The sequence below is a fragment of the Epargyreus clarus genome, unplaced genomic scaffold, assembly GCF_041222505.1.
Source record: "Epargyreus clarus isolate Ecla_fem2 unplaced genomic scaffold, WU_Ecla_fem_2.2 ptg000004l, whole genome shotgun sequence".
NCBI lineage: Eukaryota > Metazoa > Arthropoda > Insecta > Lepidoptera > Hesperiidae > Epargyreus > Epargyreus clarus.
The window spans coordinates 9,987,909-10,010,000 of record NW_027332212.1 but is presented as its reverse complement, the minus strand read 5'-3'; the positions used below and the strand labels follow the sequence as shown (position 1 = coordinate 10,010,000).

The 22,092-nt window shown below is 36.9% G+C and overlaps 3 protein-coding genes across 7 annotated transcripts in view; 1 reads left to right on the top strand and 2 right to left on the bottom strand.

Annotated features, from left to right (window-relative positions):
- Positions 1-4,828, bottom strand: part of Cap-D2 (CAP-D2 condensin subunit) — a 17,675-nt gene extending 12,847 nt beyond the window's left edge. The window contains exons 1-7 of one of the 2 annotated variants that reach the window (XM_073093212.1): positions 4,513-4,828; positions 3,816-3,929; positions 2,839-3,011; positions 1,902-2,074; positions 1,011-1,152; positions 655-750; positions 398-574 (exon numbers count right to left, since the gene is read on the bottom strand). In XM_073093212.1, coding sequence (XP_072949313.1) covers positions 398-574; positions 655-750; positions 1,011-1,152; positions 1,902-2,074; positions 2,839-3,011; positions 3,816-3,929; positions 4,513-4,630 — 993 coding nt within the window. In that variant the 5' untranslated portion in view covers positions 4,631-4,828. The remainder of the gene's footprint in view (positions 1-397; positions 575-654; positions 751-1,010; positions 1,153-1,901; positions 2,075-2,838; positions 3,012-3,815; positions 3,930-4,512) is intronic. The other variant, XM_073093213.1, reaches the window with a different exon arrangement.
- Positions 4,829-5,302: 474 nt separating this feature from the next.
- On the top strand, positions 5,303-7,405 carry LOC140757479 (translocon-associated protein subunit gamma). Its single transcript, XM_073093211.1, has 4 exons — positions 5,303-5,579; positions 5,871-6,090; positions 6,540-6,671; positions 7,187-7,405. The coding sequence occupies exons 1-4, from the start codon at positions 5,447-5,449 to the stop codon at positions 7,251-7,253; spliced, it is 552 nt and encodes a 183-aa protein (XP_072949312.1). The 5' UTR covers positions 5,303-5,446; the 3' UTR covers positions 7,254-7,405.
- Positions 7,401-20,583, bottom strand: LOC140757478 (uncharacterized). Of its 4 annotated transcripts, XM_073093208.1 has the most exons (5): positions 20,363-20,583; positions 12,898-12,985; positions 8,849-10,241; positions 8,625-8,780; positions 7,401-8,348 (listed from the first exon to the last, which is right to left on the bottom strand). In XM_073093208.1, the coding sequence occupies exons 3-5, from the start codon at positions 10,173-10,175 to the stop codon at positions 8,230-8,232; spliced, it is 1,602 nt and encodes a 533-aa protein (XP_072949309.1). In that variant the 5' UTR covers positions 10,176-10,241; positions 12,898-12,985; positions 20,363-20,583; the 3' UTR covers positions 7,401-8,229. The 4 variants fall into 4 exon arrangements, with proteins under 4 accessions (XP_072949309.1, XP_072949308.1, XP_072949310.1 ...); XM_073093207.1 differs by lacking the exon at positions 12,898-12,985; XM_073093209.1 differs by lacking the exon at positions 12,898-12,985 and having other exon boundaries at positions 8,625-8,759; positions 20,363-20,582.
- Positions 20,584-22,092: the final 1,509 nt, after the last annotated feature.

The window sequence follows — 22,092 nt, the reverse complement described above, 5'->3', positions numbered from 1 at the left end:
TACTGGCATGCCGTCCACCCGAAGTTATGTAGACAGAATATGGTGATTATTTTACTCTAAAGGATTAAGTTGGAATAACCAATGTATGTTTGTATGTAAAAATAAAATTACAAACACAACAGCTGCTGTTATACAATAGTGATAGGCGGATTGAAAAAAGTGATATTTGTTAATGTATTGCTGGAGGAAAATACTATTATTTTTTATAACTAAAGAAATCAAAAAAATATGTAATGTTTTTTAAACTATGGTTTATTGCACAAAATAATCCTTTAAATGGCGTTAAAATGACAAGTGTTTCTCAAAAGCTTTTCAAATTCATAACTTTGGGTATTTTATTCCAGGAATGGTAAGTATGCAGGTCCACATTAAATCTCAATCACAAATCTTCACAAACCTCATCACTCTCTAAGTAAGGTTGTAGTGTGGCAATGGCATTAGCCATCTCCTTAGGCAGCTCTTTGGTGAGCTCCAACAGAAATGCTCCACAGTTCCTGGCAGCTCCCTGCTCTGTGCCACCTGCTCCACCATTGTCTTCTTCTGATGATGCTAAAGCTTCTGCTATTTCTCGAACCTGAAAATGTTTAAGGTATTATTATCTGATAATATTATAGCAGCAAATATAATAATGCATTATTTAATCTTCATAATTACCATTTGGGGTCCAAATGTACCGAGTCCAAACTCCTTAGTCAATTGGACGACACCTGCACATATAGGAGAAACTGCATGCTCTACCATTTGAAGAACCTGTAATTTTTCGACAATCTTTGAATTATGGATATGTGCATGGTTTAATATTTGACTAATATGGTATACAATTGGGGGGTACCTTACATTAAAAGTGCATGCATTTACATTAGCAGGGTTTTTTTTGCAACCAATTTTTGGATACTCTTCAAATCCATTAATGAAAAGAGGAAATAATTATATACCCATATTTACGTTTAAAGGAATAATACAAAAATCATTATTATACTAAAAAATAATGTCAAAATGTGTTTTCATACCTGCACTAATTTTATGAGACAAGATGTGCCATGGTTATATTTCTTTATTAGTACACCAAGTACTTGAAATACTATTTCTCTCACTGTCTTGTTCTTTACGATTTGCTCTTCCAATGCTTTATAGCAGGGCTCTGCCACCATCCTGTAATTTATATTAATAGCTTTTAAGCTTTTAAATAGCACATTATTCAATATCTAGATATCAGTGGCTAAAAGTGTATTAAAACCATGTAGAATTAACGTTAAATAGTATTTTCACATTTTAAGCTCATAGAAGTATTTTACGACTTGTGTAGAATACAATATCCTGTAGTCCTTTAGTAATTAATAGTCATTATTTTTCAATTAAAATAGATTTAGATAACCTCTTGCTAATTACATCAGGGGTCTATTAAAAATCTATAAACTGATTATTACTTTGTACCATTTTTTATTTTTACTTTGCACAAGCACACCCCTATGTCATCAAGTTATGATGCATAGGGATGTACTATATATTAATGAAACTTATAATCGGATTTTGTAGTTTAACTAAATAACTAACTTCCAGTAATTATTTTTTTTTTTATTATATAAGAGTAGGAGACGAGCATGCAGTCCACCTGATGGTAAGTGGCTACTGCCGCCCATGGACATCTGTAATCAACCCCAGATAGGATTAGATATTCCTACCTGAGGTCGGCCACAGATGCGCCGCTACCCCTGAGGACTAATCTGGAATGCCTCGGAAAAGTATGTCTCCCTTACCACACCCTTCAAACCGGAACACAGCAGTGCCTAACACTGCTGTTATAAGGTAGAAATAAGTGTGGCGGTGGTGCCGCCGGAGTCGAACCACAAATGGTTCTGCCACCTTCAATACAATTGTAAAAGAAATATATTTTGTCTTACGAAACAAAGTTATCCTCAGCTAGTGGTGGGTCCCAGAGCCTTGGAAGAGGCTGTTGCAGGAGCAGGTTCAGTGTGATGAGAGCTCCCTGCTTGTCAGACTCTGTCCACCCACAGAACTCTTCATCATCCGCTGCTTTCTTGCCTTTCTTACCCAATGTTAGCTTTGTGGAGTTCTGAAATGACATTAAAATCATATGTAATTTCATTATAAGTAAGTAGTAAATTAAGGAAGATTTGAACTTTAAGGTGGGTGGCTGATGATATCCCTGTAGTTCCGGGACAAGAATATGGCTACGGTATCCCCTGTCTGTCGTAAGAGGCGACTAAAAGGGGGCTTCTGGGGTTGTGGGTGACAAGAGTGGGAGCTCAAACCGCCCGACCAACGGCCGTGGGAAGGACGGCGGTATGTGTGGTCGCATACCATCGTACGCACCAGACGGTGCGGTGAGCATTAATCTCACTTGGGTGGAGCCCGACGGGGCAACGTGCTAAGAGGACAATGGTTGCCTTCTTTTGGAGATCCCGGAGTTCTCTATGCAGCTCTGAGAATGGCCACAGGGGGGGTTTTAGTGCGGTAAGAGTCCCACATAACGCTCCCACGGCATCGGGTAACTTTTGAAGGTTTCCCTCCCTCCCCTCATGAACAAAAAAGGGTGGCTGATGAGCAATTTAGGCATTTCAGTAGGGCAATCATTTAAGCATTATTACAGTGCATTCTTACAAATTATAACACTTTAAATTTAGAAAATGGGTCAGGAGTATTTTTTGATATATTGTATGATTATAATATGACATTTAAAGACTTTCTTGTTATTGAAAAATATGTAAGAGAAATGTGAAATAAAAAGGAAATAATTTCCTTCTGTAACTTTACTAAGCCACATTATTAAGTTATAAGAAAATCATAAAGGGTAAATAAATCAACTTGTCTACTTACATCTGCGGCCAATTTAGCATCTTTGGTTTTCATTATCTGCGTGAACAGGTACATGACCATTTTAACTATATTGAGGTTTTTGGTGCGAACATCTGCATCAATATCTTGCTCCTTCAGTATAGGGTCCAAATGAGTGCAGAGATTTTTTGCAGTCCTCACCATATGGTCAAAACCTTGAATCAAGAATAGATGGTACTTATTTAATGTTTTAAATAATTATATTCTGCTGTCAAGTACAAATAAACAGAGATGATACCAGAAGTCGGAGCATAAAAAGTACAGTTGTAACAAACAAGCATTCACTTATCAGGTGGTCACTGCCACCTATGGACATCTATGCCAATTTCATAAACAAACGGTTCTACCTGAAGCCTAGTAGAGAGTAGTCAATAGTGTTAGAATAGAATAGAATAAATAATTTATTTGCATAGAATAGGTACATAATCAGGTGTTACAAAATGTAGGTCCTCTTATTCTGCTAACAATACGGTAGCATGTAAATTGAAGAAAATATAATAAAAATTAGTTATCATAAAATATACAATTAGAAAAATAAGAAATAAAAATGTCAATAGAATCAATTGCATAGAAACTCATTTATGTTATAAAAATTGTTCAACAATAAATATGTCCTTAATTTAAATTTTAAAATATTAGACAATTGCTTCTTAATGTCATCCGTTAAGTTATTATATATTTTAACACACATTCCATAAGCATTTCGCTGGAGCAAAGACATACATTGTGATTTGTTGAGTACTAGACGTTGACCACATCTGGTGTTTCTAGGGCACAATTGTTCAGCAGTTTTAAATAATCTTTGGTTGTGCCTAACAAATAAGCTTGTTCAATATATATCTTTCACAATTTTTTATTATTAATTTCTTTATTATGTATGGGTGTGGCATAACATTTTGTGTAGGTACTATTGTCATAAATGTATAATTAAGCAGTAAAACATTTACATATATAAATACCTTTGTTAATAACATTCCACTCTAGTTTTGTACCATGTACTATGATAGAGAAGTAAGTATCAAAATGCTCCAGGATGTAGTCCACTCCAACAGAATTGTATGCTCTTGCTGCATCTGTAATTACAAATAATTTATCACTATTTTATTAAAACAACGCCAGGGATTGAATCAGACAATCCTTCTTTATTCAACAAACAAGCAGTCCCCCTTATGATAAATGGTCACTGCTGCTCCTAGATGCATGTAACCAACTCCGTAAGGAACAGAAGTTATAGCTGAAACCAATCAAAGATGTGTTATCTAAGGATGATAATGGTTGTCTCATATGTTAGTTTAGCTTACTTGCAAAAGAAAAAGGAAGTCAATATTTTCTCTAAAAAATTATCAATTTCTCAGACAAGAGTCCTTCCGGTAGTTCATCATCTTAGCTATGAGGACTAATTGGTAACAAATCATTACTTCACTTTTCAAGATCAATTCAGAACACAGAAGTGTAACAGAACACACACAGAACACAGAAGACTACTACTGTAAGCCATATATAAGTTGATGTCGCCACTGACTTACTATACAATAGGTCTACTTCTTCGACATAAGGAAAACAACAAGTTGTTTATTACGAATCATGTCTATAAAATGGGGGAAGTTCACATTGCTATGCTCGTAAAAGTAAATAAAAGTAAAAGATTAACGTTACCCTGTAATTTAGACAACAACAGTCTGGGTTGCACAATATCTTCAACATGGTACTGGCCAGCATGAGACTCCAGTAACTCATCTTTCTGCAGCGGTATGGCAAACTCAAAGTTACTCATTGTTTATTATATTTACACTACTTTATAAAGTTTATAATATGAAATATATTCATTCGTATTATTTTCTTATTATATATAGCAAATCAAGTAGTTCAAAACACTCGTAGACAATTCATTCTTATCTTAAAGAAAGTTGATTAGATTGTTTGGGAACTTTAAACAATTTCAAATACGCATAACCGGTCAAATTCAAACTTGTGACACTTATAGGACAATAGCAGCATCGTTCAAAAACTTTTAAGTTTTCCTACCATATAGGTATGTAAGTAAATTTATGGTACTTATATTATTATATTTAACTGAATAAGTATTAATAAATAAATAACTAATAATGTACAATTTTTGTTATTATAAAAAACATACGTAGAAATATGTACAAGTCTTCGATCGTGATCGAAGGTACAAGTATCAGAATCTCAATCTATATTTGTGTCTTGTCTCTATGGTTATTTATGTTGCCAGAATGAAGTCTAGGCGAATAAGTAAAAAGAAAGTATAAGGAGTGAAATACTGAACAATAATAAGATCACAATATTATTACACTTTAATATTTCAGTATTAAAGTCAGTTTTTTTAACAAAATTATCCACAGGAATATTTTATTATTACTAGTAACACTTTTTGACACGTCGGGCGAATGCGTGAGACGTCAAATGACATGTAAGCTAAACGTCATTTGACGTTTCATGCTTTCATCCAACTCTGCCTTGTCAGCTGTACATATTCTTTCCAGAGCGAACGATTTTAGTGCAGATTATTTTCTTTCTGTTTCCGTTTTTGTAGTATATAGCCGTAAAACACATAATTATATAAATAATGTCTGGAAAAGGAAATAAAGCATTTACAAAAGAAGAGGAATTATTACTACAAGATTTTAGTAGGAATGTGTCCACGAAGTCTTCGGCTCTCTTCTATGGAAATGCCTTTATAGTGTCAGCTATTCCCATATGTAAGTAAAGATTTTATTCTCGGACACTATTTTGTTTATATCTCACATATTGTGCTGCTTGGGTCCAAGTTTCAGTCATAAAAATTGTTTACATGTCAGTGAAAGTGATTCCCATTAACACCTATGCTATTGGTTTCAATTTTCCATCCAATTCTTATAGGAATACATTTAGATTAAGATTAATAGTTGTTATTACATCTTAAGGTATAAATAATGCAATTTTTTCTTTCACCTCTATGTCGCATCATACTATCTATATCTATATCTTATCTTATTTCGGTTCTATTACAGGGCTCTTCTGGCGAGTGCACGCGCTGGAGGTGAGCACATCCCTGGCGTGGTTCGCGGGGGTGACAGCTGTCAGTACTTGGTTGCTGGCGCTGGCGTACCGCAACACCAAGTTCTACCTGAAGCACCGTGTCGCCATCCGCCGCGAGGATGCTGTTGCCCGCGAGATGACCAGGAAACTGGCCGACGACAAGAAGATGAGCAGGAAAGAGAAGGACGAGAGGTATTTGTAATAGTTGTGTAGTTGTGTTCATATCATTCTAGTATAGTTGCTTCATAAGCAAGCAGTTTATTAAGATGAAAAATTGACCTGCCTTGATTTCCACATGAGACAAATATTTCACAAGTTTGCTACAATGATAGAACTCTTTGTGGTTTGACGACACAGGCACTACTCCTGTATGTATTTCTGCCCAACAAGCATAGAGTGCTGCTGTGTTCTAGTTAGAAGTGCACAGTTTTGAGGGAAAAACACTTATATGAGGCATTCTGACTTAATCTGGAGTATCCACAAATATGTGGTCAATCTCATGAAGGAGTCCAGTTTTACCTGAAAGTTATATATACCTGTGTGAGCAGTGATCATTTACAATTAGAGAACTAGATTCGGTTTTTTATAAAGAAAGCAAAACAATTTTCAAAATGATTCATTCATTAATATCCTATTTTCAGAATCCTGTGGAAGAAGAACGAAGTAGCAGATTATGAGGCAACCACCTTCTCAATCTTCTACAACAACGCCTTGTTCCTGACAATTGTGATTCTCAGCAGCTTTTACATCCTGCGCTCCTTCACACCTACTGTGTATCCTTTTCAAATATTTTTATTTACCTGACTCAAGGGATTATGAGAAAAGAGTTTGTGTTTAAGTGTTTTATATAAAACACTCCTTGACATTCAGCATCCATATGTTTTATTAACAAAAACCTAGAAATGTATGGATTTAATTTGCCTTTATTTGAATTGTAGGATTTCTATAAAGAAAGTTACTTTCATACCTTATACCTTTCATTTCATTTGAAATAAAATGGAACTTTTATTTAGTTTATTAATAAATAATCTCAGACTGCGGCAAAGCAAAGCTTGACCGGGTTTGGCTAGATTTGCATGAAACATAAGGTAGAAATGTTGACATACGGACTTATATATTAAATATACCTTTATCTTAAGTTTATTAAGACATTAATTGCATTAAAAATTTATCAAACTCTATGAAATAAACCTTTCATAACAATACAATCTAAAGATATTCATAAAATCATCATTGTTTTTAATAACATAATATTATTCAATATAATTTCCTTAACATTTTTTTACAGTAACTACATAGTATCTCTTACAGTAGCATCCGGACTACTGGCCCTCCTCTCCACTGGAACCAAGTAAAGTGATGTGTGGTGTGGTGTGTATGTGATGCAGGATCAAGAACTTTGTGGCACCATGCAGTACTCAGTTCATAAGTTATTTAATGCATGTTTCAACTGAGATATTTTGTTAGAGTAATTTTATATGTTAAGTAATAAAACATTTGGAACAAATTTAGCCTTTTATTTACAACTTTAGAAACTTATATTTACCATCCCTAATCTAATAGTAAGTAATCTAACTGGTGTATGTTCAAATTACTAAGGGTGGGTTGAGTACAATGTAAAATCACAAACAGCCTTTTATTATTTCTCGTAATAATACCTTATTATACTTTTTTACATTATTATCTATATTTTGATTCTCGCCTCAATATCATTTGCAACATTTATGATCTGCCTATAATTTTAATTTTAAGTAAACTTTTCAAATCGGGTTTCATTCATCTAAGAAAATGTGAAAAATAAGTTAAACTTTAAAAATTCACACATATAGTTATGAAAAAGTACTTATAAATTATGAAGGTGCAGTACTTTTGCTGCAGGCGGCCGGTAATGTAATGCTCAATTCAACATGCCGATTGTATTCGATTTAAAATTTATATATATTCACAAAGAAATCTTATTTGGTATCAAAAAACTGAGGGCTGTTGCCAATTTTTAGCGCTGGAGACCATATTATTTATTTTATTTTAGTATCGTATATTGTGTGCCGTGCCATAGAAAATTTAGATCGTTTTAATGTGGCACATATTTTTATCGGCACTTAAGCACTATATGTTACGTAAACAGAATATTCGCCGCCCTCACAATCGGGAATAATTTTAAAAATATCGGTAACAGGCGGCATTTGAAAGACGCATTCGCCTAGGGTCGTATCAGGATAAGCGGCATGCACTTATACGTTCTCTCTGATATGGCACTAGGCTCGTGGTGACGACTAGTGGTTGCACTGTCAAATCTCACTGTTCGCGTTGGAACGCTGGTTTGTCAGGGGCTCAGTACATCATGCCGACGTGCAACGGTTCCGTGCGTTGGAAGTAGACGTTGGGGTTGCTGCTGAAGGTGGGCTCCACGCTCGTGTACACGTTGCCCTCCTCCGGACGCATCACCACGCCTGCACAAATAGTTACTGTTAGGTCATGTGCCATTTATTATAGAAGTATCGGCCAAGACTTGAGAATTAATCAAAACAGAGTCAGGACTAATTTTAAACATAACTTTTCAAAACAGTTCAGTATTATAATTGCAAAATAGATTATACTAACTATCCCTATCTACACAGGCACCAAATTTTAGTAATATTTGAAATATTACTTTCATGAGTGTTTGCAGTAACTGTTTGTAATATAAAAAGTAAGAAAGCGTTTAAGTGCGTGATATAAATTATTACCTGGGGGTAGAAGGTAATGGTATGTTGGATAGTTGTAGTGGTAGTGCGTTAGAGGGTGCATGGGATAGTGCGGCGGAGAGCACAGGGGGCGTGCGTGTAAGTGAGGTGAGCTTGCAAACATCGCTCCGTAGGGATCTGCAAACATAATCGGGTGAACTGCGATCAATCGTTGTGCATCAAAGCGCTAGTCTTACTTATTAGCGCACTTTAGATACTTAACTAACCGGCTGGCTGAGCAGGTGGCTCCTTTCGATCTAGCATCGGCAGTGGTGCGGGAGCGGGCGCCGCGGCCGACACCATGCCGTATTTCACCGGCTTAAAATGGAAGAACGATGGCGAATACCCCGAACCGGCGGCCCCCAGCGAGCTTAGGCCTTCCTCGCGATCCGCGTCCCAACGGCCTTCTCTGCCTAAAGCAGCCAGTCGTCGACCTTTTGGTGCAAACATAAGCGCGAAAACAACGGCACACGTGCCTAGTAGACCGGCTGCCACGCAAGCGTCTCGATGCTGTTCTGGAGCGCCTAAAGCGGCTGCAATCCAGCATATCCAGACAGCGGCGGTCGCGCCGCCAGCTCCGGCTATATGTGTTGCTTCCCGATAATTGTCGCGGATACCACGTGATCTTAATGCGACAACACAAACTACTGCAATAAGAAATGCGGCGTAACATAAGGACAGTAGTAAGTCTGATAATGAAGAGTCACATCTCCCCCCACCGGCTAACACACGCGGCGGTGAACCGCCTAGCCACTGCGCGCCTATGGCCACTTGTATCATTACGGCAAAAAACAAAAGCAGTCCTTGATACGCCGCCGGCAGGTATACGCCCCCATTTAAACTTAATAAAAAAACACATTTCACTAATAACGACGCGAACACTATTACATATGCTACGCCGGTACCAAATCGTACTGCTCCGCATGTGAACGTATTTGGCGTGGCCGCAATCAGCGCTGCCGTAGCGGCGCATGAGAAAAGCCCAAATAATAAAGTTTGTCCGAGCAGTAGGTGACGCTGGCTTGGAGCTTTTCGCCTCGCACCCCACACCACGAAGGCTTCAAACCCACCGAAAGTCACCATGCTAACGCAGGCTAATGATAGAATTGGCACAGCCCAGGATTCTTGTCTTAATGCATTAAAAGTATGTGGCGTATGCGTCGTAGGTAAAGTTGTGTTGGCCGGTCTGGGTGTCGATGGAGTAGCACGTGATGGCTTCGGGGAAGAAGTCGAAGACGACGTTCTTTCTGGTATTACAAAATATTCTGTGCTCATTTCTAGACGATGTGCTTCAGTTCGTGCGGGGCGGCGCGGTGGTGGTTCAGTCTCGGGGAGGGCATCATCTTCTTCGACAGGATGGTTTTGATCGTCGTAGTCCTGTTCGTAGGTGTCCTCGTAGTCGGTATCTGTGTAGTGGTGTGCGGCGGGCGCGCTGCGCGGTGCGTAAGGTGCAGGCACGCGCGGCGCCAGGCGGTCGCCGAAGCGCGCTGCGTCGGCGTCCGCGAGCGTGGCCAGCACCGCAGTGACGAACAGGGTACGCACCGCTATCGCCATCAGGCCGCGCCGGCCTTCAGCTGCCCGAGCGTCGCCGCAGACGCATCCGCGCTCGACTCGCTATCTCTGAAAGTGATAAACGTGCCGTCAGTCAAGCGGCGAGATGTCCGCTGCGAGTGGCGTCGTCTCGACTCTGCGATAACCAAACAAAGAATCTCCCGGTCAAACCGGTTTACTGGTCGTTTTGCACCTCTAGGCACCCTAACTTTGCCGATTTTGTATTTGTTGTTTTATTTCAGGTCATAAAGAATGAAATAGACAATACTGTGTTTTGCAATTCCGTGCGAAAGTATACTCTATTTCTTAGTACTTAGATACGATATTTAAATCTGGACCTTAGGGATTCGTCCGATAATAATACCTACCTATATTTAAGATGATTGAGAATAGAATTTATGAAGAAAAAGATCAATTAGTAGCGGTAATGCAGACAGTAAGAACGTTTTACTGTACCAAATTACTTGTTATGCACATAATTTTGATGTTTTTGTCGTCAGTTATTTGTAAATGTGTAGATGCTTACATTGTACGGGTGTGTTCAAACTACTGGGTGTATAATTGACTCGACGGCCTGTCTGTATCTAGCAGGGCAACGAACGTATTAATTTCTACTTATTCCTATTTGACACTCACGGCTTATATTTACGCGAGTTGTTGTAAATGCTATAATGCCGTGCGTCTAGGTCTAGATTATGCGTCACAAAAATTAACCCTGCATTGTGTCTTTTGTACCTAAATAAAACTGTGCAAGTCTTTAGAAAAATTATAGATAAAAATTAATTAATTAGTCTACGGTTTTATAACTTCAATAACATCTACTAAAATCATTATCCTGATTGTGGCTGTCCGAGTTTTCGGGAATCGATCACGGAGCCTTTCGTATGAATTAGCAGTGGCAGCACTGGCAGTATATATACTGGCAGTATGTATTGAAGGTGGTAGAACCCTTTGTGGTTCGACTCCGGCGGCACCACCGCCACACCTATTTCTACCTAATAACAGCAGTGTTAGGCGCTGCTGTGTTCCGGTTTGAAGGGTGTGGTAAGGGAGACAGACTTTTCCGAGGCGTTCCATCTTAGTCCTCAGGGGTAGCGGCGCATCTGTGGCCGACCTCAGGTAGGAATATCAAATCCTATCTGGGATTGATTACAAATGTCCATGGGCGGCAGTAGCCACTTACCATCACGTGGACTGCAAGCTCGTCTGCTACTCTGATATTATAAAAAAAAAAAAATATATAAATAAAAACACTTATAAATTATCTTTTTAGTTTCTAAAATTGTGATTAATAAAGTAATCTATTGAAATATCACATTTTATGTCTAGTGTCTAGATGTCTAAATGTAGTGTCTAGATGCCTAGCCTGTGAATATAAAACCGACTTTTGAAAAAGTTTCCAAAGTCTCCTTAATCCCGGTATTTTCGTGACTGGATCGAGCATCGATTTTCTTCTCAGGACTCAGAAATTTAGAGATGTCCTAAATGGTATAAATACGGGTTTCTTGGGTAGATCTACTATTCGAAATTTTCGAAAGTTTTAAAATCAAAGTAAAGGAACTTTGCGTTTCCAATTAGAGAATCTTGCAGTGAAGTAGGTACTCAGCTCCCAATGAGTTGTTAAGTAATACTTTACAACCTGTGGGATGCCCTTCCTGACTACTGCTTTCTGTATTTGCCTAATAAATTAATAAAATCTAGGCTGAACATAAAACTAGGTTAGAGTAGGTAGGTTTTTTTGTTCTTCAAGGGGATCCTTCAAAAGGTACCCGACACCATAGGAGCGACGTCGGGTTATATGGGATTTTCACCGCACTAAAATCCTCCCGATGGACATCCTCAGCGCTTGGTGGAGTACTCTGGGATCAACCAATTCTACTTCTTTATCTAAAACCTGGCTTAATGGCCCAAATGTCACACGAACATTTATATTGATTGCTCACTGATATTTTAGTTATTTGCATCTTATTAGTTTCCAAACGCGTTAAAAGCAATAACTATAGTCAGTTATTATGTGATAACTGATAGTTAGTGGTTCGCTTTACTAGATTACCGCAACGGTTTGTGGTGGATCTAATCGATTACGTGGTATCAACTTAGTTAAAGTGCGACTTTCGTGAGCTCTCTACGATACTAAAATACCTACTTACGGTGAAATGTGTGATTAAATTTTTATAATTAATTGTATTGCGCATTTTATTGGCCTGTTCAATTCTCACTTACGATCTTTATTAAACTATAATAAAAAAGTATTTTTCCACTTTCTATTTATATTCATAGAATATATTTGAAAGCCATACATTGATCAAGGTACAAGAATATGTAGAGTCGTCGCGGAATTTCCAGAATGGACATCAAAATTCATGATTACCTGCTTACCCGGCTACTAATCGATTTCGCTACAGCAAAAACTAGTATTATAGATAGTTATAGTTCTAACTATAAACCTCTAACTACTTCAATATAATCTAAAGAAATTCGCATTTCAAGTGCATATTATCCGATCATAAATATAACGTGCCAACTGTCAAGAATTATGCAGTACCTTCCTCTTTCTTCTTTATTTCAAAGACAAAACAATAAATCAAAGTTAATCGGAATACGGAGAGCTTTAGTACATTCGCCGGTCGCCGTACAAGGGGCTTCTTATTTAGAAGAGATTACGTAGACGGCCCGCGGAACTGGATCGTGACTTTAAACTTATTATCCGAATCAAAGTACGTACGTATTGTAGGCAGATTTGGTGCTAAACTAACGGTGTGGACCTCTGAGAGCACTCGGGGCGCGCCGACAATCGCGTTCGCGAACGATATCTGCAACGGTATCATGAAATGTTATCTTCCAAGTAAATCAATCCCGAAACTCCGGCTCTACCTACATTGTACCCATTTTAGTTAGTTCACTGATGATCTTCTTGTGTAGATAAATAGATATTATCGAACCGTTGTTTAGAAATATTTGATTGTTCTTTACAGCCGTTTTTGTACCGGTTTCGTCGAAAAAAGTAGAGTCAATAATAAATAAGTTTAAATGTTTCGCTGCGAGACTGAAAGATACATATCGGCTATTTTTGCTTTTATGGAACTGTATATCCGGTTAGTCGGCGGAAATTACAAATAAGTAAGTATTAATTATTTCCTATTTTGTAATAACCTTATTAGAATATACAAAACTTGTGGAAGGCACACAATAATTAATTTGCATAGAATTCGTTCCAGAAAAGTAAACACGTTAAATGTTTAAAGAAATTTAATTTTAAAACCGAGTTACTTAAGTTAAACGTCGACGACGCGGATTCTGTATTTTTTATATTTTTAGCATCGACCGTCTCAGCGACAAAAGCTCCCGCATAATTATGTTAATACTTCGAGTCTTCGAGGTAAGTATGTAGATGCTTCGAAACCGTGATCGACTTTTATTTATTGTGGTTCGTGACCTACCTAGTTATAGGTATTTAATAAATCTATCCCACAATAAATAATGAACAATAACCAGTTGTAGTTTTTATCTAGCGTCGCGTCTATCACCTGTCTCTTTGTTAGCAAGCAAACATAGCAGCCAGTCAGCCAGTCTTCGTTTGAGGCGTATTAATCGTGCCAGATTAATATGATTATATTCATTTATTCATAAAAGCACGCCTGCGTTCCATTGTATTGTAAACAGTACAGTGTAACTATTGAGATTTCAATTCATGATGTGCACTTACTTTTCGCTCATTATAAGACAAGTGAGCGAGTCATACAGTTTTTCTTACTATAAAAATTCCATTTGTAAGGAGGAATGTAAATATATATTTCATCCCTTCTTTATCTCTACCTTAAAATAGCCATAAAATCGTGAAGAAAAAAAAAGCTTGGGCACAGTCTTTTAAAAGTCAATTGATTATCGTGTTTTGTTATTCCGAAGGACTGGAATAGAATAGAATAAACAGTCAGTTCTTCATACATCGATCATACTATTTGTCATGGCGCTATTGCGAAGATTAGCCACGCTCAAAGGTGACACTAGACGTCGACGCGTGGAAAGTCAAATTTTCCATTAACAACGTGTTACGGAGACAATGAGACTTAGGGAAACAGAGCGTTGTTCGTGTGCGGCCGCGCGTTGTAAAAGTAACAGCGTGAATACTCCGGGTGAAACTCGGCTTGAACTGATTGCGCGGAGACTACTGCTTCTCCGGTCTCCGCTGCCACGTCACATTCCTCATGTTGAGATTACCCAACTGTTGATTTAATTGTTATCACGACAGATTATGGCCCAGTGGATCGGTAACTGAAAGTGTTTAGAGCTGACGGTAGATCGAGCTTTATTTTCAAGGTGCGATTAATTGCGATCTGATAAATTAACGCGTAGCTTTGTTCGAATCCCATAATAGAATAATAATAAGCAGATGTTTTATTGTTGTTTATTTTATGATATATAAGTGGTTGTCAGTTAGGGCCGTTGTGTTCATTATTTGCAAAATATTGGTGATGTTGTAATTATAATAGATTGCGTGAAATGTCAGGCGGCGTTCCTTAATTTAATTTTAGATGCTTCAATTAATAAGCATATAATTTATTGGGTTAATTCACAACCTGTTTTGGACATTTTTTGTAAAGTCAACACTAGAGGCAATGTAACATGTTAATTCGCAAAATGCAAGAATTTAATCGTCGCAAAAACATTACTTTATCTGTGACATTACCGGCATTATGATTACGTATCGCTACGGTACAATAATTACTGTGAAATTAATACCAATCAAATCTTTAGCTCATGCAATATTGCGTTGATTAAAATACAACACAATGTGCCATTAACTTGAAAATTTATTTGGGAAAGTTAGTTTTTACCATTAGGTAGAAACGTAGATGTAATTGCAAGAGTATTCTAGGAACGTTATCGCATTGATGTAATTTTGTGTAGTTAATTACTTCATTTGAATAAGAATGATATTTAGATTTTAGGAAGATGCATGCTACTAACGAATATAAGAAGCAACGGATATGGAAGTGTTGTATGAATTCATAAGCAATTTAAAGTAAAATAACTCTAACTTGAGTCGATTAAGGAAAGCCTCTTAGATATATTTGAATTGCACACATTTCACACCAGATTACATTAGCGTGAACATTGCTGTAGAGTTGGAATAGGTGTGGCGATGGGGCTGCCGTAATGGAAACAGCGAGTTATATTATCTTTCAATAAATTATATCAGTTTAATCATCATTAGCTCTGTACACCTACTATATTTCTACCTTCTAGATTATATAGAACCTGGTACCTATGTAAAAATATAGCAACAATTTATACTTAAGTGCTTATAGCTTATTTGGCCTACAAAATGTCCTTTTTATAATATAAGAGTAGCAGACGAGTATGCAGTCCACCTGATGGTAAGTGGCTACTGCCGCCCATGGACATCTGTAATCAACCCCAGATAAGATTAGATATTCCTACCTGTGGTCGGCCACAGATGCGCCGCTACCCCTGAGGACTACGCTCCTCGGAAATGTCTGTCTCCCTTACCACACCCTTCAAACCGGAACACAGCAGCGCCTAACACTGCTGTTATTAGGTAGAAATAGGTGTGGCGGTGGTGCCGCCGGAGTCGAACCACAAAGGGTTCTACCACGTTCAAAACAATCAAACAGCATACATAGAAATACTACTATTCTATTTAGACCAACAAAAAATGTGTGTTTTAGGAAGTTGGGACAAAACTACATTATTAAGTAGGTAATACTTAGATGTATTAAGTTCGTTGTAATCTTAGCAAAACAATTATATTTATTATGAAAACAAAATGCATATTTTGGGAATATAAATATGGAGTAGAGAAATTGTTATAATTGCCTTACAAGCTTTTGGCTCAGTTCATTATGACACTTAACGATGACTCATGAGTGAATAATAGCGCATAATATTCATTTTGCATAAATTACATCACATCCGAAAACACGTTGATGGCAATTAGGCAGGGCCGGATTTAGAGGTATAGAGGCCTTGGGGCAACAAAGGAGTGGAGGCCCCCTGGCCCCAAATTAAATGAACGAATAAAATGAACAATTTTTTCAGTTGAGTTTTTCAATAAATATTTTATTGTGAAACGCAGGTAGATTCTTCTAGTATACTGTAGATAAAGGTAAAACAGGGAAAAAAATATCAAAGGAAAAGATTTTTTTTACTAGTGTTTACTAGTAGGAATTAAAAAAAAATCCGACGTCTCTATTGTGGGAGCCCCTCTTTTGCGGAGGCCCAGGGGCTGCCGCCCCGTTTGCCCTCCCTTAAATCCGGCCCTGCAATTAGGTAAGTATTGTTGTAAAGTTCGTGTAAAAGTGTGTTACTTTTCTAATCAAATGTAGGTATTTCTTGAACATTACATTATTTAATAGGTAAACAGTGTAAAACAGTACAGGTTGTACATTATGCACTTTAGTGCGAGATATTTACTTACGGAGGCGTTCTGGGCCAAAAGTAGCTTATTTCTTAATTTGCTCTGTTTATTATGCAAGTTTGTAAAAATTCTGGACATTTATAAAGTTAGGGTTTAGGTGGTCCAAGCCCTGTTGTGCTTAGACGTGTATTTTTTTTTTTATATTATAGGAGTAGCAGACGAGCATGCAGTCCACCTTATGGTAAGTGGCTACTGCCGCCCATGGACATATGTAATCAACCTCAGATAGGATTAGATATTCCTATCTGAGGTCAGTCACAGATGCGCTGCTACCCCTGAGGACTAAGCTGGAACTTCTCGGAAAAGTCTGTCTCCCTTACCACATCCTTCAAACCGGAACACAGCAGCGCCTAACACTGCTGTTATTAGGTAGAAATAGGTGTGGCGGTGGTGCCGCCGGAGTCGAACCACAAAGGGTTCTACCACCTTTGAAATTTGTGTATGTTCGCACATTAAACATCAGATGCTCTGATTTTGTTGAATGAGTCTATTGCGATACTATAAAAGATTTTACAACTAGTCGACTCGTATCTTAAAAGCTTCAATGGGATATCGGTTTATGTCTAAGGTTTGTTTGATAAGGACACTTTTTTAATAAAGTGGTAACGACTTTTTTGTAGCTCATCTGTAGTGGTTGGGAATATAACAGGTTGGGAATATAGAAGCACTGTGCAAAGTTCAATCAGTATAAATGTAAACAACCTGCTAGAAATTTCTTGTAAGAACTCTATCAGGAAAATTGTGAGGGTACAGGTAAATAATGCCCTAAATTATAATAATTTACGGTAGAACATTACTTCTTACATTATGGAACGACATTCCCGCTGCAAGTCCAATCCCGCAGGATGGCCGACGTCATCGTAAAGCCCCTGATATATTGTCGTTCCGAGGGCCTACCACCATTTTAAAAAAACATCATAGTTCAGGAAAGTTGTAGATCGATATTGTATCAACATTATTTTGTTTGTACCAAGACCTCCTTAAAACAGTCATCTGTTTAATACCACGGTCTTGATTGTGTTCCGTCATACGCAGTTAAACAAACTTAAACCTTTATTCATTTTTCGCTTATCCATTGTATAAAACCAACTGAAATTGTCATATTTACCAACTTAAATTGTGATATTCTGCTTAAAAAAAATTCCAGCAAAAAAAAGAATAATGAATAATTTCGACCGACATAATACAAAACCGCTTATTGTAATATTATAAAAAACAATCTTACGTGGTCATAGATTAGTAAAGATACTTCGCCGCCTTGAAATTGAAAGAAGCCGCAAATGGCTTATTATAGTAAGTTCTTTTTTTGAATTCTTGACAAATAAAAACATTTTTAGAGATAATTTACGAATAAATAACTAATACTGCGTAATTTACATGATAAATAAACAATTTATAATAATAATTTCAAATATTTTAGGGACATTTTAGCACGGAGACGTGGCAAAACTTTTTTACGCAACTATTTCAATTCTCAAAACGGGGTACATTTTCTTGTTAGGAGTGAGTAATCTTTACTAATCTATGTACGTGGTATGTATGATTAAAATAATATTGTTTTAAGATATGGTAGTAACCCCCCCAGGTATTTTGTGGTTGGACGTGCGTTTGAACTTTCATTATCATGGACGATGTCAAGAATTTACGATGATGTAATGAGTCGTAAATATCCTGGCCTGAAAGTCCTACGTCTTAAATCTATTGGTAATAAATGTTATATAATATAAATCAAACAGGTACCTAGATACAGGTAATAAAGGAATATCGGTAAATGGATAGGCATTTAAGTATCTATCTATTAACGTTTAGTTAATTATCTTCATATTTCATATTAACATTACACATAAAATTGATTTTCAGGGACAATGATTTATCCTATGATACGATAGGTGGCGCTGTGACAGTTACTAATGAATTCCCTTATCAAATCTAGACACTAAAATGTATTTATACCTCATAAACATTTGATGTTTTTAGGTAGATAGGTATATGTATAAGGTCGTTTACGATATTGCCCTGAGGAGAATTACCAATTAATATATAGATAATTAATATAGATTGACTGACAAACTTAATAAGTTAACGTTTAATGAGAATTTAAGCTTTCTTTCTTAACTTCTTTAATTGCTATCTTAAAGCTTTTATGCTTATACGGGTGTTAATAGGATGTGAGGTTAATTGCAGTGTAGGTGAGGTAGTTATACCTAGGCAGTACCTACGAATAACTAGAAGATGTAAAGAGTAGGTAATATTTCTTTTTATATCTATCTATATTTATAGAGACACCAATTAAGAGAGTAATAGTTCTACTGTAATTACATCGTTTTGAAAAATCGATAAAAAGCAGTGTTTGCAAACAATTCCATTTAACTGCAGTGAATGACAGTTAATAAAATTTCTACATGTTTCACTATTCACAGATATTATATATATATTATGATATTTTATATTATGCGCAATTTAATAAAACGCCGTCTACTTACGACACTACATGTAAATGAAAGCATTGTTATGGATACACTAATGTCGAGTTGCACTACTTATGAATATTATTTTCGTAAAATCGTATCTATAAATGTAAGTCTAGGTATTATAACGACCTTAATTTTGCCTTCGCGGATTACCTTATTAAGCATTTCCCCTTATATTATTTATTCATATTTTAATTAAAGGTTTTAAGGGAAGATTCTAAAATTGTCGGCATGTATTCCGAAATATTTCCCTTATTTCTGAAAGATGTCTTACAAAAAATAATTTATCAATTCTTTTATAAATCTAAATTGTTATTTTATGTGTATTTAAAAAAATCTGTTAGTATTGCGCTAGTACCTATTTAAGTCATACACTTTGCAAAAACATGTTTTTTGAAAAAGTGATTTCCTCATTATATCAACGTATGTGTGTTATTGTTTTGATGGAAACATTGTTATGATTATATTAAATTTTGATTGATAGCACTTAAATATTATGTTCTGAAATAAAATTTTAGATACCGCGGCATTAGGTGCCAAATATATTTTTTTTATTTCAATTTTCATAGCCGTTAGTATTAACGAGCGCTTATATTTCGGATTTAGCAAATTCAACATTCTTTAATTATTATGATTCTAATTATGATGATGCATATCTTACTTGTGTTGTATTTTTAGAATTTGTTCATGAACAACTGAAACTAACATCTGTAAAGGCAGTTGATATCTGAAAACCATATAACATTCGTTTTATCCCTATCCCTTCCTTTTTTGTACACAGTGCCTGGAATTTGAACCATGGAGCGTAGACATAGTTTATTAAAATAATAATCGAATATCCGTAGATATTATGAGACAACCCCTCGTAGAATGCATATCTTTTTCATTTGTGTATGCAATTAAAACCAAGACATATTTAAATGCGTACGCCTTAAATCTATGGTAGAGTCTATGAATTCGAACCTAACTTGACCGGTTTTTAATAATGACTCAAGTTTAAGAACACGTATGTTTATATTTACAAATAACAAAAACTAGATATTGCACCTACTCTGCTTTTTGAAGGTCTTTACAGCATTATCTCATTGAAATTCACTATTAATACGAGTATACTTTCGCAATTATGTGCAAAAATTTAATGTTTAATTGACGATGAGTTATGTATTTAACTGGGTCGGTACGTAATTCTAATGGGCTCGAATTTTTGGAATTATGGTAATGCAATGTGAACGAAATGTTACAGAACGCGAAGGTAACGAAAAATTCCAAAATGTACTCACGAAACAATGACTTCAGAGGTGCTGCGCGGTTCGCGAGAACACTTTTCAAACAGGCCTCGCGTGCATCACCGGTTTGTTAAGTTTGCGCGGGAACAGCGCGCCTCCATGCGTGCGGATGGCACGATGGGTAAAGACAAACTAAATGAATATCTGGTGGTTCGTGATGCGTGACGGATGCACGTGCGACGTGCGCTACGCAGCCAGAGGCATCTCCTCTCCGCGATACTGCATACGCCGATGTGCGATAACGCCCGGGATGCGTTACCTGCACTTTACTTTTAACAGTAATTGTTTTGACAGACGCTCGTAAGATTACTTCACAGGTAGAAGATGTGACACGGGCGCTTTGCAGCCACGTATCTGCTTCGTGCGATTCACTTGCGACCATGTGATTAAAATTAATCTTAGTAACCATTAAATTAAAATATTTTGGCTTAAGAGCGTTTTCACATTATCCGATCCGATATCGGTATCGGACGCCGATACGATATCGGGGTAAGTAAAATGTATGAAACATGTACCTGCCTTTCACATTGTCCGTTCCGATATCGGATATCGGAGCCGACAGCGATATGCTGGCGACACCATCGGACGCCCGTGAGCCGTCGGGCGATAATGTTTGTATGTGTGCTCTGCGTGTATCTAAATTGTCTCTGTGTGCGTAGAGCCCGATGCGCGGCGGCCATTTGAAAATGTGTGTCTTGTTTCTTGATACTGTTTGTGAGATGAATTAGCAAATAATTGAATGTGGATTCACTCATACGAAAGTAATTAAAAAACTTTCTAGGTGCGTGTTGTAGCTTGCTAAAAAGAGTGTAAAATGCTCCCTCTGAATATCTAGCTTCCACAATAGGATGTATCCAATACTGTCTGTGAACAGATCTTTTTTTGCGTCTCAAATATAATAATACAGCAAATAAAGTTTTCTATTATAGTCTGCCATGATGACCTGTCCGCACTAAGCTATCGAGCAAATGGCCGTATCGGAACGATTTTGTCGGAAATATGTGAAAATAGCACATGGTGTCGGCTATCGGATGTCGGCTATCGTCGTCCGACACCGATATCGGATCGGATAATCTGAAAACGCTCTTACTTTATCATTTCAACAACGTATACAGAGAATTTGATAATAAGCTACTCAAAATTGTTATAGACTCAAAATACCTAATGGTAGAGTCGTTTGTGAAGGATACCTACCCACTAATCAAAATTATAAAACTAGACACCTAAGCTTATGTCTCAAAAAGATTCTGCATTAAATGTAGGTAGGTACTTAGCTCTACATATATCATCTATTAATTAAATAACAGTTTTACTTAATTTTACGAGGACTTTAAATTATACATTGTACAATCTTTTAGATAAAGATTAAAGACAGAAGCGTGAAATTTGTAAAATGTGGGTACCCCACAGACCTAAACAATACAAATACAGGTCTGTGGGGGTACCCACTCTTACTATTATTTATGAACTTATTGTGTTGACACTATTAAAGTATTAACATCCTCGTCACTTAACAACGAAAACACGTTTTCCACTACATCAAAAATCAATAAAGTTATTCAACAATAAATCCCATGACCTACCACAGAGTTGCGTACGAGTTGCGTTTGCGAGACGACGCGTTGATGTCGTTTGTAGGCGGCGCGACTTTCGCGATGCGCACCGACGCGTCCATTGATGAGCAGTTTCTGTTATATTCTTCGATCGAGTGCTCACCATGCTCC